Below are 14,855 nucleotides of genomic sequence, written 5' to 3'. Positions count from 1 at the left end.
ATACATGTGATGTATTAATGTAGTGAAATGTTTTTCCTTAGGGCCTCATCACACAGTGCAACAGTGCTACATAATAAAACCGAATATAATAAAAGCCTAATATAATAAAAGCAGAATAGAATGAATAGAATAGAAAAATAAAATAGAATAAAATCTAGTAGACAAAATATAGATTTTATAAGTAAAAAATATGCTTAGCAGCTTTTAGAGGAGTGTAGTGTGCAAAAAATTGTCTCATAGTGCAAGAGTGCAAGAGTTTGTGTTTGTCCATTGCGCAACTGTTTGTGTGTGTGTCTGCGTGTCTGTGTACAGTGAACCACTCATGTTCACTGTAAATTATTGTATTATTACTGTAAATGATCAGGTAAATTATTGTAAAGTGTGTATATTGTGTAGAAATATTGTATATTGCATATTGTATATTCTGTGAATTATATTCTCTGTTGTTGACTCTAGCAATATGACAAGTTGCTTGGACACATACACAATACACAGATTATGATTCAGATTAAACTTCAAAATACAGTGTACTGGAGAACCTCAATCACATTTCAAAATTTACAAACCTATCTAAAGTATTTGTGAGCAATAAAGTCAGTATTATTACAAAAACAGATTAGGCCCTGAGAATTTAATCCAGGCTAATACAGCTTTAAACGAGTATAAACACACAAGCAGGGCAAGACGTTCGTTTACTCAATTTTGTTCCACCTGATAGAGCAGACTGGACTTTGACCATGAAGAAATCCACCCACTTTTAGCTCAGCCTGTGATAAATGCTTATTAGGACCGCTGAATAAATACTCATCAGTAACTTGTTGAATAAAAAATGGCTTCCTAATCTGTACAGTATAGGATACAATGGTGGAGACTGCAGAGGAAAGTTCCATTCAGAGTAGCTTATTGCCCACACTGCAAAATGCTACTGCTTCTTATATTTAGAAGAGCTTTGAGACATTAACGAAGTTTGTGAAGCAGACGCAGTCTGAACAAGCTCTATGAGAAATCAGAGGTCACAGTGAGGTCAGCACCATGAACACACCCTGATAGTTTGCAGTAGTAGCTCAGCACTATGGTTATGAAAGTTGTGAGTTCAAATCCTATGACTGTATAAGAGCTAATACTGGGGCTGTTAAGCAAGGCACTTGTATATTAAATGATTGGACTGGATTCTGCTTATAATTAAATAATGCAAAGCTTCAGTTAGTACGAATGGTGTGAGTCAAAGTTTCATATTGAAAACTTAATTCGGTGACACTTTTTGCTCTTTTCATAAATCACGGTTATTGTGCCCATAATGTTTTTAAGTTGGTAATGATTCCTTGTGAGCTTTTTTTTAATGTACAAATGTAATACCTCATAAAACTCTAATAGTGTGATACTGTATGCTGTACTGCACTATTCATTACAATGCCATGTGAGTACTGCACAACCTCTTGAACTACTAAGGACAAATGTAATTACAAATATATTAAGAATTATAAAGAGATGTTTAATGTTTGGGATTTTTTAAAAAATAACCATACTCTGATACATTTCTAGAACTTTTCCCTGGGAATGTTTTGATAGCTCCATGAATCTTTTCTCTAACAAACAGGTGTATTTAGGTGACACTTTCATTGCACAGAGGTGAACTCCATTCAACTATGTATGTGACTTCCGATGTGCGGTGTTGTAACTGAATGTTACAGTATTCCTCTAAACATTCACTAGCCTAAGTCAACAGTGATAGCCCATCCATCCATTTTCTGTACTGCTTATCCTAGGGTCACAGGGAGCCTGGAGCCTATCCCAGGGGACACGCTGGACAGGGTGCCAACCCATTGTAGGGCATAATTCACACACAATTTAGAGATGCTAAACAGCCTACAGCCTAGTCTAGGAGAACATGCAAACTCCACGCACACGGGGCAGAGGCAGGAATCAAACCCCCAACCCCAGAGGTCCAAGGCAAGCGTGATAGCCACTAAGCCACCATGCCCCCTAACTGTGATTATCAATGTCTATTAATGTCCTTTCACACCCAGATCTATGGCTACACCCTGTGCAAGTGGAAGGCTTATATTAAGAAGTGAAGAAAAGCTGTATGCATAGATGTATTGTGACTTTTAGACTAAAAGGTTATGTCTTCAAAGTAAATAACAGCTTCAGCCACATTTTTCCCATTTTTCAAATGATTGCTACGTTTCCTTCTGGAGAGGTTTGTATAATTTACTGTCTGGGCTGCTTTTTAGCACAAATGAGGGAGGGATTTATTACAGGGTTGCTCTGGAACTAAACTCAATCTGGCAACCCTGCCCAGCGCCTGCGCCGTGCGCTTTCGGAAACGTGTTAGAGCACTTCACGGCGCTAAAAGCTGCCCTGGATTTATTCCTTTTAACTACAGGATGGTGGCTGAGCGATCAGAGGCGACATGGATCTAAAATCCGAGCTGCTCAAGTCCATCTGGTACGCGTTCACCTCGCTGGAGGCCGAGCGCAGCGGCAAAGTGTCCAAGTCCCAGCTGAAGGTAAGAGAGCGCTGAGCAGTACTTCTTGCCACCCGGGGGTGGGTGGTGGTGGTGGTGGTGTGTGTGTGTGTGTGTGTGTGTGTGTGTGGAGGGGGGACCCTTATCTTTGTCAAGAAGTGTAAAATGACTCATGGGATACTTCCCTAACTGCATATTAATGTGCGCATTCTTGGCTACACGTCCAAAACTGCACTCCCCTTCTAAATAGAGAATACAGTCTCAGAAATAAACCTACTAAACTGTTCTTCTCCTTGTGGGTGGGTTTGTATAATCAAGGGTGTATGTTTTGTGGCTTTAGTATGTATCTTTTACTTAGGAAAGTGCATATGTTGTACCTTTAACTACCTTTTAGAGTAGTGGTCCTCAAGTCCAATGATGTAACTTCCAGGTAAAAACATATACATACTACAGTTACAATATATACTAAAGTTACAAAACACGTCCCCTTTATGGCACCACCCCAGCAACAAGGAAAAGGATATATGTCATTTTTGAGAGTGTATGTCATAACAGTACACCGCAGGTTTTGTGTCCTGTTACTTATTATTACAGATATGGCCATGGACAGAAAGATTTATTTGATAGTAAGAGCTATATTCAAATACAGAAACTAAAGTTGTGAAAGTGTATCCTAAATCCCAAAGGTGTGTAATACAACCCAGGTCAGCTCACACATACCGTAGAGTGCACACACTGATTGCACACCAAAGTGTTGAATCTAGTCCAACAGGACAACAATTTCTTTATTCAGTATGTGTATAGGCGTTAAATGTGTTGTTATATTTAAAAAAAAATCCTTGTTGTCATCCTTTCAAAATCCACATAAATGCACATAATAGACAAATACAAATAAATGGTCTTGGTATTCAAAGCACTGAACTGTTTGATGATGGTCATCCCAGCTGTTTCTGTGGAATCGCGCATGTTGGAACACATCCTTACATTGCCACATGCTTAAAGTGAAGCAACAACAGGCAGATGTCCTGACACGCTGTTTGCAAAGCAAAGATCTCTTTTTCTCTCGATACACACGGGGGAAGAGAATTCCTCTTCTCATTCCTCTCGTTTCAGCAATATGTTTGTCAGCTGGTTGTTTTGCACACAGAAAAACATCACACCTTTTCTCCGTGGTGTAACGTCTCTATTTCAACTGCATTGTGATACCATGAATAAACCAGATTTTTACTGTCAATCTTTTATTACAAACAGTCCAAAAGTGAAAAAAAACTGAGTCAGTTTTTTATAAATTATACCACATGCTGTTGAATTCTCAAATCTGGAGCTAAGTTGTGTCGCAGACATTCCACAACAACATTGAATGTAACAATAAAAGGTTAAAAGCATGACATATTGCTCATTAATAAATGACAGTTTGTAATCATTGGCAAAATGCTGTGGTATAAGAGAAATAAAACACTGCAGGACATGCTGTTATTGTTGGGAAAGCATCACACTACCCTGTCATATATATATATATATATATATATATATATATATATATATATATATATATATATATATATATATATATATACATCTCAGATTTTCAGGAAGTTCTGGCACCTCTCAGTGCCTTCCAGCTATGTTGTGTTAAATGCTCTTTTCCTTTCTGTGTATGTGTATGTCACAGGTGCTGTCTCACAATTTATACACTGCTCTGAACATCCCTCATGATCCTGTAGCCTTAGAGGAGCATTTCAAAGATAACGACAATGGACCCGTCTCTGATCACGGCTATATGCCGTACCTCAACAAGTACATTCTGGCGAAGGTATCGGTCTTATTACAGATGTACAAACTCATCACTGTAACTTCCTGTTTACTAAGTTTGAGGTTATACATAAAAAAGTAGTTGGTGCCCGTGATCTAATAGTGTTGTTTTTGTTTATGAGTTGCAGCAATTCATGGTTGTTAATCTGATAATCTGCTTACAGGCAGTTGTAGAAATGCATGAAATATCCTTTCATTTTGAGTGGAGTTTGCAAAAGAAAATGATTTACTGTCTCTGGCTTTTGTTGATGTTTAGGCCACCGAGGGTACGTTTAATAAGGAGACGTTTGATGAGCTGTGCTGGACGATGACGGCTAAGAAGAACTTCAAGCCCAGTATTCAGCAGGGGGTGTGTTCCCAAAGTGACTGCTTCAAGCTCTTCTGTCTGTTTAACCTGCTCTCTGAGGACCGTTATCCTCTCGTCATCATCCAGCCTGAGGTTTGTGCTTTACTGTATGAGAACGAGGAAAACCACAGGAGATAAAATGATAATGATCACAGGTAATAATGTCATAGAGAAGTTGAATGATATAGGACTTTCTTGAGTCCATGCAACTATGTTCACTTAGTCATAATCTCTGGCAACCCTGATCCTAGATCTGAGAATCCGTGGACATTATATGGCTAAATATACTCTTTTGTTAAAGAGAGAAACTTTTTTTGGTAGCATGGTTTTTTCTCGTACTTAAAACGCGACTCATCCGGCTAAAATTGAAGTGTAATGTAGATAAAACGCAGTGCATGTGAGACGCAGGAGCCTGATGTGTAACTCATCTGAATCTTCTGCACCGTTAATGTAGGAAAGGAAGTTAAAGAAGAGTAAAAACAGAACTGCAGTCATGGGGCTTCCTGATGATTACACACGTATCTGTGTTTGCGATCTACCAAAACCCTTTAACCTTCATGTTGTGCAAAAAAGGCCATTGATTTGCACATTTCATTTAAGAAAAACCTCTGAGTTGTAAATGGTTGTAATAATTTAGAGTGATCTCAGATATCTTGCTAGACGCTATCTTCGCAGTAGTAATAAAATGTCACATTTATGACCTTGACCCCATATATATGAATGACATTTATGCTCTCAGCTAGAGTACCTGCTGAAGAAGATCTCTACCGCTATGAGTCAGGAGTGGGATGGGAAGGCACTGGAGGATCTGCTATCCCAGGATTCTTCTTTGCAGGATGGCCTGTCTGTGTGGATGTTTTTGGAGCATCTCAGCGCAGGGCATCTTATGAAGGTGGACAGTAAGGAGGCCTTCAGCCTGGCACTGGATGACATCTTCATGGAGATGTACCACAATGTACTGAAGAAGGTGACTGTCTAATAGCATGATTGTTACTGACTGAACATTAATAATGAGCTGCAATTTTATTATATTTATATCAAAACGCTGATGAATTTTTTATTGTGATTGGTCAGAAGGTGTTGATTCATTTTCTATAATACCAGCTCTGCCAGTAGTTCTGGCTGTATTTCAAATCACAGGTTTATATTAATATGCTCATTCTAATATATTATCATTTCTATAGTAGCAGCTCGTATAAGCCTAATAATAAACTTTAAAAAATCTGTTGTTATTTAACAAAGAATACCTTACAATCATTAATACGGTAAAATTTTCTGTAAAGAGACTTTATTTAATATTTATGTAAGGAGTCTCCAGTGTCAGCACTTAACTGTAACTGTCAGAGGAACAGTAAAGCTGTTCTTTTAGGTTTTCTGCCATGGGAAAGTCATCAGGACAGAGCATTTTGTACTTTCAGGCTTTTAGGTATCAAGATAAGCTGTTTTTTGTGTCTTTAACCTCAAAAGAGAGAAAAAAGTAGAGAATAGTCAAAGACTAACTGGATATAGAAGCTATAATGTAAAAGATACTAAGGAGCTAACTTGTTTCACAAAAAAAAGTAAAAATATGATGTGTAGTTCTTTAATTAATAAGTTTAATTTAAATTAATTTTAAAAATAATTTAATTAATTAATAACAAATTAATAAATAATTAACAAAATTGTAATCACTGACAGTTTTTTTGTTGTTGTTCTGCATTTTTAATGAATTACATCTATGGTTATGTGTTATAGCCAAATCTCCTGTCTTTATTTGGGGTAAAGTGATATGGTTACTAACTTATCTTTCTTATTTTCTCTTTCTTTCAGGGTTACATGCTGAAAAAGGGGCATGTACGTAGGAATTGGCATGAGCGCTGGTTTGTGCTTAAGCCAGGCAGCTTGGCCTACTACCTTAGTGAGGACCAGAAAGAGAAAAAGGGAGAGGTCCAGCTGGATGGGAGCTGCGTGGTAGAGGTGAATTCTGCTGTTGTCTTCTCTTTTATTGCAAATCACTTCATTTTTCGCCATGAAACGTATCTTTGACAGCTTGTAAAAAGAACAATATCACCAGAGATCGGCTCAATGATAGATCTTGATAGAGGCTCTCTTTGTCCACAATTTTGTCAAAATTTTGACTGCAAAGAAAAATCTACATTTCTATTTTTTCTTCAGAGGTTTTCCTGAAATAAATTAAAAATGTTATGCATTTGGACTAAATTCAAATACCTTTGGAGTGTGATATATTTACAGAGCAGAAAGTGAAACTTCACAAGCTTTAGATATGTTTTTTCTTCTGATTTTAATCTTTAAAAAAATTATAATCTTTTAATCTGTGAAAAATATTTAGCAATACATGTCTCTGGCAATAACAGTATCTCTATTCTAATTTTACAGTAATTGCTAATCACTTGTTTCTGTAATTAAATGCAGATTTCACATTTGTGTAAGTCAAACAGGAGAATATCTGTATGTGTGGAATTTATTCTGTCTGGCGAACATTATACATTTCTAAATGATTTCAGTTATAATTTTTGAAAGTGTTTTAGTGAATAAATGTGAATTAGTGAGTAATCATTTGTATTTTTCTAAAGATCCATAGTTCACTGACTGTATACAATGATTTATATTATAGGTTTGTATAAAATTAAATGTGCGTTAAAACCACAGGAATAAATCTAGACAGCTAAGCATTATATAGGATTAATTATATGCATATTTTTGATGTAACTGGCAGACCATGCCTGATAAAGAAGGAAGACGCTGTTTATTCTGTGTGAAGACTCCTGGCAGGACATATGAGATAAGTGCTTCAGATCAGAAACAGAGAGTGGAGTGGATTCAAGGTAAGTGCTTACACCTGAGCCGTTCTGGCTAAATCTATTTAAATATTTTCTAAATTTTGAATTAAGGTTAAGAGAATGCCGGACAGTATTGTAAGACAGACATCATTTTTCTGTGTACACTAGCTGTGCAAACAGCCCTCCGGCTGAAGACGGAGGGGAAGAGCTCAATGCATCAGGAGCTAAAGCTGCGCAGACGAGAGCTTCGGGAGAACAGCCAGAACAGTCAGAGGAGCGAGAACCAGAGCAGCCAAAGTGGTCAGAGAAGCCTGAGCCAGAGCAGCCAGAGTGAACATAGTGCTGAAGTCGAGGAGCCTCAACCTGTGACTCAACAGGGAGAACCAGAGAGCAAGGAACCAAACCTGGAAATCATAGACATCATCCAGGTAAGAGAGTGGGAGTAAAGAGACATAGGGGATACAGCTCAAGCTTTTGAGTTTACTAATTTAGTGTGTTTTAGCAACACCTGGAAATGGAGGTGCAGCGCAAGAAGGAGGATGCATGGGAGAAAGAGAAACAGAAGGAGAGGCAACAAGAGCTGGAGAGACAGCTGGAGGAAGCAAATGAGGTAAGACACAGATGTGTTCTTTCACCCTTTAGAGCAGTATGTTGTTCTAAGCAATTTGAGACTAGAGAAGGGAATATGAAACATTTTTGACAGCAATTAATGTCTATATGTCTATATACTAGAATGCATTTCTAAATTTTATGTTTGATGGTGTGCTGGTTGCTGCCCAGGCCAGAGAGAACATGGTGGCTGCACTGGCTAAAATGGAAAGGGAGGTACAGCAGCAAAAGAAGAGGATACAGGAGCTGGAACTCACACAGCAGAAGCTGGAGGAGGCGCTCAATACACAGATTCAGGCCCGCTTAGAGGAGGAGAGAGTCCGACATGAGCTCGAGAGGTCAGTCACAGACACCTCATTTTTCCCTGAGCCCTATCACACATTAAGCTGATGTTGAAGAACTAAGGACCACCAGGAACCTTTAATGATCACCACCCATCACTTTAAGTTGCACATGATCGCACAACAAATACTACAGCTGATGGCTAACATCTTGCACCATACTAAGAAAGGCAAAAGTCAAAAGGTGGCAATTGTCAGATTTGTATTTTATTTTTGTGTATGGTTCTATCTCTGTATATACAGTCATGTGAAAAAATTAGGACACACACCCCATGAAAGCCTGTGTTTTTTTTTTTTAACATAGTTAAACATATAGACATTTGATCTTCATTTTAACAATATTGGGAGATTCAAGTAATATAACTAAACAAATAAAACCAAAAAAAAGTCTTTTTAAAATGATCTGTAAAATGTAATTTTAAAAAAATCCAATTTCTTGTGAGGAAAAAGTAAGGACACCCCCACATTTATTTGTATTAAAATGGCTAAAATTACCTACAGTTGTATCACATCAGGTACAAATTATTACAACATAAGGCTTGCCTTATTTAAACCTCAGACATTTAGTTTGGTTTGCTATTAGTTGTTGAAGTGAGAGGTATCACCATGGTGAGATCCAAAGAGCTCTCTGAGGCCTTTCAGAAAGAAGACTGTTGATGCTTATGAGTCTGGTAAGGGATATAAAAAATATCTCAAAAGAATTTGTAATCAGCCATTCCACTGTCCGGAAAATCATTTACAAGTGGAGAATATTTAAAACAACTGCCAACATGGCCAGGTCAGGCCGTCCAAGCAAATTCACCCCAAGAGCAGACCGCAAGATGCTTAAAGAAGTCTCCAAAAACCCTAAAATACCATCACGGGACCTACAGCAAGCTCTTGCTACAGTTCAGTTGATGTCAAAGAGACTGCACCACTTTAATTATCATGGGAGGTGTGCAAGGAGGAAACCTTTGCTGTCTAAGAAAAACATGTGGGCAAGACTGAAGTTTGCCAAAGAACACATAGACAAAGACCAAGACTTCTGGACTAATAAGAACCTCATACCAGCTGTGAAACATGGAGGTGGAAGTGTTATGGTTTGGGGCTGCTTTGCTGCAGCAGGACCTGGCCAGCTCACCATCATAGAATCCACTATGAATTCTACATTGTATCAGAAGGTGCTTGAGGAACATATGAGAACATTTGTCAAAAAATTTAAGGTGAAGCAGAACTGGACCTTGCAACATGACAATGCCCCAAAACATACCAGTAAATCCACCAAAGGACTGGCTGAAAAGTAAAAAATGGAGAGTTCTGGATTGGCCAAGTCAAAGCCCAGATCTAAATCCTATTGAGATCCTGTGGGGTGATTTGAATCTGTGCATGCAAGAAACCCCTCAAACATCACACAGCTGAAAGAATTCTGCATTGAGGAGTGGGGAAAACTTTCTACCAGTCGATGTCAGAAACTGGTAGATAGCTACAAGAAACGTCTCATTGAGGTTATTTCAGCCAAAGGGGGAAACACTAGCTATTAGGGCATAGGGTGTCCTAACTTTGTCCTCAGTTGAAATACTCATTTTTGTAGATTTCTTTTGTTTAAAAAGTGAAAACAAAGTGATTTTTTTGTTGTTTACATGCAATTACATCACTTTCATCTGCAGATACAAATTAAAACAAGATCAGAAATTGACGTGTTGACATTTCCTAATAAAGAACTGAATATTTAATGGGGTGTCCTAATTTATATATATATATATATATATATATATATATATATATATATATATATATATATATATATATATGTATATTGTAACCAAATATATTCATTGTTATGTTTTATTGTTTTTTTGTACTATCTTGAGTAACCTGGCACAAGAGTTTCTTTCGGGTCGGACCAACAAAAGAAATCAAATAGGTCTAGTCTCGCAGAAACACAAACTGTGCTTTCCAAATCTCATAAAATTATATTAAATAATTTTTCAATCTGTTATGCCACCTACCAGTATCAAGATAGTACAGAGCTTGACCTTTTTTTATTCCTAAGGGAAATTGCAGTGTTACAGTAGCAAGAACATAAAACAGGACACAACGCAAGGGTGTACAGTCAGCCCCAGAATTATTGGCACCTTTGCTAAAGATGGGCAAACTTTCTATCTTCTATCTAATGTGACTGAGTAAGCAAGCTATTTATGTTTGAAAACAAATGATGTCTTTCCCAAATCAGGGAACTGTCGATTATAGTTGACATCCACCTAATGATATTTTATCAGACTTCCGTCAGTTTTTTGGGTTTGTTACATTGCTTAAAGATTAGAGAGATTCACTCTTCACATTATCAAAATCTACTACGAAGCTGGAATGTAATGCTGCTGCAAGTCAAAATGGGGTCCTTTGAGTGCCATTTCATCATAATTCCCATATGATTTTCCATGAAAATGTACTTTTAATAACAATGGAGAATGATCAATGTGAAACACATGCAACATATAATGATTCATATTTTTAAAATGAATTAAATGATTCATTTTTGGAGACCCCAGCAGAGATATGCTAACCTGTGCACTGTGTATATGTAATGGTGCCTCTATAAATAAATCAGAAATGTATGTGCACTACTGTTAATTTGGTTCCCACACAAAGTCTAAAAAGAAAAAGGAAGGAAAATGTGTCTCACTTGTCCAGTGCTTGAACCCTCTGGGCTAGTTTCAAGTCTTGTGTGAGTTTTGAGTTGTAGCTGGGTGGGAATTTTGCTGTAACCTGGCAACCCTGCTCACAAGCTTCATACTTTTGCCTTTCAAGCTCTTCATGAAAGTAAAAACCTCAGACCTTTTTTTGTTTTGTCCTAAGGGATGAAACACATCCTGCATGCACACACCTATTATGAATCTGAAGCTTTCTTGTAAGCTTTAAAAAAAAAAAAAGCAGTAGAACCTCCTATTTGTATCCGTATTTGTATTAGTTTTGAACACATTATCTGTTTATTCCGATTCATTTATTTGTATTCTGTTACATCCCTAGTGTATATACATGTGTTTGTGTCTCACAGGCTACTGGAGGAAGAAAGGAAGAAGCTGACTGAGTTGATGCTCCGTCAGAAACGCTTGGAGACTCCTGATTGTGTGGAAACAACCCAGGAGAAAACACCTCAGCCCCAAAAAGATGAGGATAACATACTCCCTCCTGCATCCCCTGTGACCCCTCCGTCCTCTAGCCCCCAACTAACAATGTGTCCAGCCCAGGCCATTACAGAAACAGTGGAGACACATGAGTACAGTGTGGAGGTACTTAATCAGGGACGAGCAGAGAGAAGGAATGGGAAATAAATAGACTTACAAGTCAAGTCAAGTGGGGTTTTATCGTCATTCCTCTATATAGCTTGTATACATTGGAACGAAATTTCGTTTCTCAAGGAACATGGTGCAACACAGAACAGTACACATTACATAAAGTGCAAATACACAACAATGTGAGACGAGTGGAGGACAATAAATACACAGAACATGGGCTGTAAAATGTAAACTATCAGTAGGGTAGCAGCAATACGTTTAGTGCCTGATGCAGTTTTGTAAAGTGCGGGTGTGAAGTGATATTTAGTCATACTGGGTTAGCAGTGGTATTTAGTTATACTGGGTTAGCAGTAGTATTTAGTCATGTTGGGTAAGCAGTAGTATTTAGTTATACTGGGTTAACAGTGGTATTTAGTCATATTGGGTTAGCAGTGGTATTTAGTCATACTGGGTTAGCAGTGGTATTTAGTCATACTGGATTAGGTGTTTGACTAGCGTTGGGGGTGGCAGGGTGTTGAGTAATCTGACTGCCTTGGGGAAGAAACTGCAAAGACTTTGATGTAAATAGAATTTGATGTAATTGTTTGGCCAGCGTCTTTCAGGTAAGCACAACTGTAATTTCTCAATTTCTCTCATTATGCAGAAAGTGTCCGAGAATTCATCTAAAGCCCCACATTTGAGACAATGGAACGTCCAGCTCAACTGCCTTATGAAGCCGATCACACCAGCAGGTAACAAATTCACACAGAGAACTACACAACAACAGGCGGACCATTTTTCAGTTTCACTTGGAAAAACTTAGGATTAGTACTATTAACTATCCAGGTCGGGTGGCTTAGTGCATTATCTTGTCGCTGGGATCCTAAAATCCTGCTGGCACCCCTGCTTACAGATCCAGTCTAACTCTCACAGACTCAACACATGATTTAACTGTTGATGTTAAGTGAATTTGCACTTTTCCCTCATCCATGTGTAGACAAGATGAAGCGTCTGTCAGGGAGGTCCAACTATCCCAAACACGGCCAGGCGCTCACCAGCACGGAGTTCATTGTAAAGTACCAGTCAACCGTCAGTGAAACAGAATCCTCCAACAGCCAGTTACGAAAGAGAGAAGAGGATGTGGTCAAACAAGAACCAATCACGGCATCTCGGGTTGAGGAACCACAGAAAACCAGAGAACATGTTGAGCAGAGCAAAGACTTTGCATAGTGATTCACTGACACAAGCTCAACAACAAGTAAACTTTTTGTGAGATTTGTTATTGATTGTAGAAGCCTTACTATCTTACATGAGTGAATAGCAACTGTAGATATAAATGTATAAAAATGTAGTTGTAGGAATGCTAGAATATAGTATTTGCAAAAATGTGGGTCATCTACAGTAAAGCTAGTGTGTGTGTGTGTGTGTGTGTGTGTGTGTGTGTGTGTGTATGGGTGTGGTTGTGTTCGTTTGTGTGTGTGTGTGTGTGTGTGTGTTTAATGGAATACAATGTATAACACCAAACACATAATGCAATGTTACATATTTCCCACCACACACATTCTGTACTGTTGACTAACGCAACACTCATTTATTTACAGCCATTTCACTAAATCCAGACAGTACTAATTTCTAGTTCAAGTTTTCATTTTGTCAAATCAGTCAGTGACACCTGACTCATTAGGAGCTGGTAACCTTCAAGTCAATTCTAGGAAATTAATTTTTAAAAATAACTTGTATGCAGCAATACAACGTGTAGATGAATAATAATGAAAAGCATTAAACTATGACCACGGGTTTGCTCAGCCCGGATTTACTAATGTCTTCCTTTAGTTATATTCTTGTTATTATATAATCTTGTTCATGTTGTACACCGCATATTTCCTGTTTCACTGTTTATTATCTACATCAGCAGTTTACACCACTTGACTTATACAGAACAATCTGATAGTGAGGACTGAATTCAGTTCTACTGTTTTTTTTCCCCCTGGGTGAAGAATGTTATAACATGTTAAGATATGACATATGTCTCATTATTTTGTGAATTAAGTGATTCCATTCTTTATCTTTTATTTCTTCTGTTCTCTCTTCTATGCTTCTGTATTGATTACTCTAGGTTTTTGCACTAGTGCCTGTTTGTAATTCTATAGATGACCAGTAGAGGGGGCACTTGTTCTGAAATTTCTTGCTTTTTGACATTCAGGCTAATACACTGCATACCTAAAACCTTGGTGCCTCACTGTCATCATTTGTCAATCCATGTAGAATAAGTCCTTAACCCATTATATATTAAGTTAATATTCCCCAACCACTGATTCAATTCAAAGACTTAGTGAAATAAAGCAAGAGGATTCAAGTACCAAAGATTATTGTCAAAGTCCTGTCCACTTCTTTGTGCTGTTGATAATGTGATGCTGATCACGACAACTATCTCACTCTCTTGCACAAACACTTCTTTACTGCTAAATGTTGAAAACATTCATGCCGTCTATATTTGGTTCTGTGGATGCTGGCGACTGAGTGGAACTCAGTCTGCAAGACATCACTCCCAGCCACAAAGATGAATGATGGTCTTCTGTGCTGGTTTTGGGTAATAATCAATAGCATGACTGTAAATGATCTTTGAGAAACAGTCGTGGTTTGTGATTTTCCAAAATCTGATCTTTTCCCATAGAGTTTGGAATCTTTCGGTTTATAAGCCTAAATATTCTTGCACATGTCTGTTACATGTGCTAGCTTTAACACCTGAGTTTTTCGTATGTGCTTATAAACTTTACTTACTGCTTCAGACGATTTATAAGAATGCTGTAGTGTAGTACATGTGTTACCTTCAATCAGTTACATAATTAGCATCAGACATTAGCATTTGTGGTTATGCAGCTCAAATTTACAAGCTTCTAAAGATCACATGCCAGTTACAATCCAGTGTAGAGCCTTAACTTTGAGAGACAATATGTCCAGGAAGACCAAAGTGTCGCTTTTGCCTTTTGACTCAGATTCTTATGGTAGCTCCAGAAATTTCTGCTATGAAGTGTCCAGCAGTAGTACACATAGACAACACTGGACTGATCCAATCCCTGGTCGTAAACATGCAACACTATCTGGGTGCTTCCATTCATTTTGAGGCAAACACGAGAGCATGTTGAGAGGCAGACATTTCTAGTGACAGGCTTGATTGCAATTTGGTGACGTGTGAGCTCAAATGTGACGAGCGCTCTTCTGAGAAAAGGAGCAGTGACAGAATAT

The 14,855-nt window shown here is 38.0% G+C and overlaps 1 protein-coding gene across 1 annotated transcript; it reads left to right on the top strand.

The window, feature by feature from the left end:
* Positions 1–2,296: 2,296 nt before the first annotated feature.
* Positions 2,297–13,984, top strand: def6c (DEF6 guanine nucleotide exchange factor c). Its single transcript, XM_026923748.3, has 12 exons — positions 2,297–2,509; positions 4,140–4,280; positions 4,536–4,718; positions 5,365–5,592; positions 6,435–6,581; positions 7,342–7,450; positions 7,574–7,833; positions 7,908–8,015; positions 8,186–8,352; positions 11,390–11,624; positions 12,274–12,361; positions 12,607–13,984. The coding sequence occupies exons 1-12, from the start codon at positions 2,414–2,416 to the stop codon at positions 12,837–12,839; spliced, it is 1,995 nt and encodes a 664-aa protein (XP_026779549.1). The 5' UTR covers positions 2,297–2,413; the 3' UTR covers positions 12,840–13,984.
* Positions 13,985–14,855: the final 871 nt, after the last annotated feature.

This window comes from Pangasianodon hypophthalmus, chromosome 18 (genome assembly GCF_027358585.1).
Source record: "Pangasianodon hypophthalmus isolate fPanHyp1 chromosome 18, fPanHyp1.pri, whole genome shotgun sequence".
NCBI classification, from domain to species: domain Eukaryota; kingdom Metazoa; phylum Chordata; class Actinopteri; order Siluriformes; family Pangasiidae; genus Pangasianodon; species Pangasianodon hypophthalmus.
Note: the sequence above shows the minus strand (reverse complement) of the source record. Positions and strands in the feature narration are given on the sequence as shown.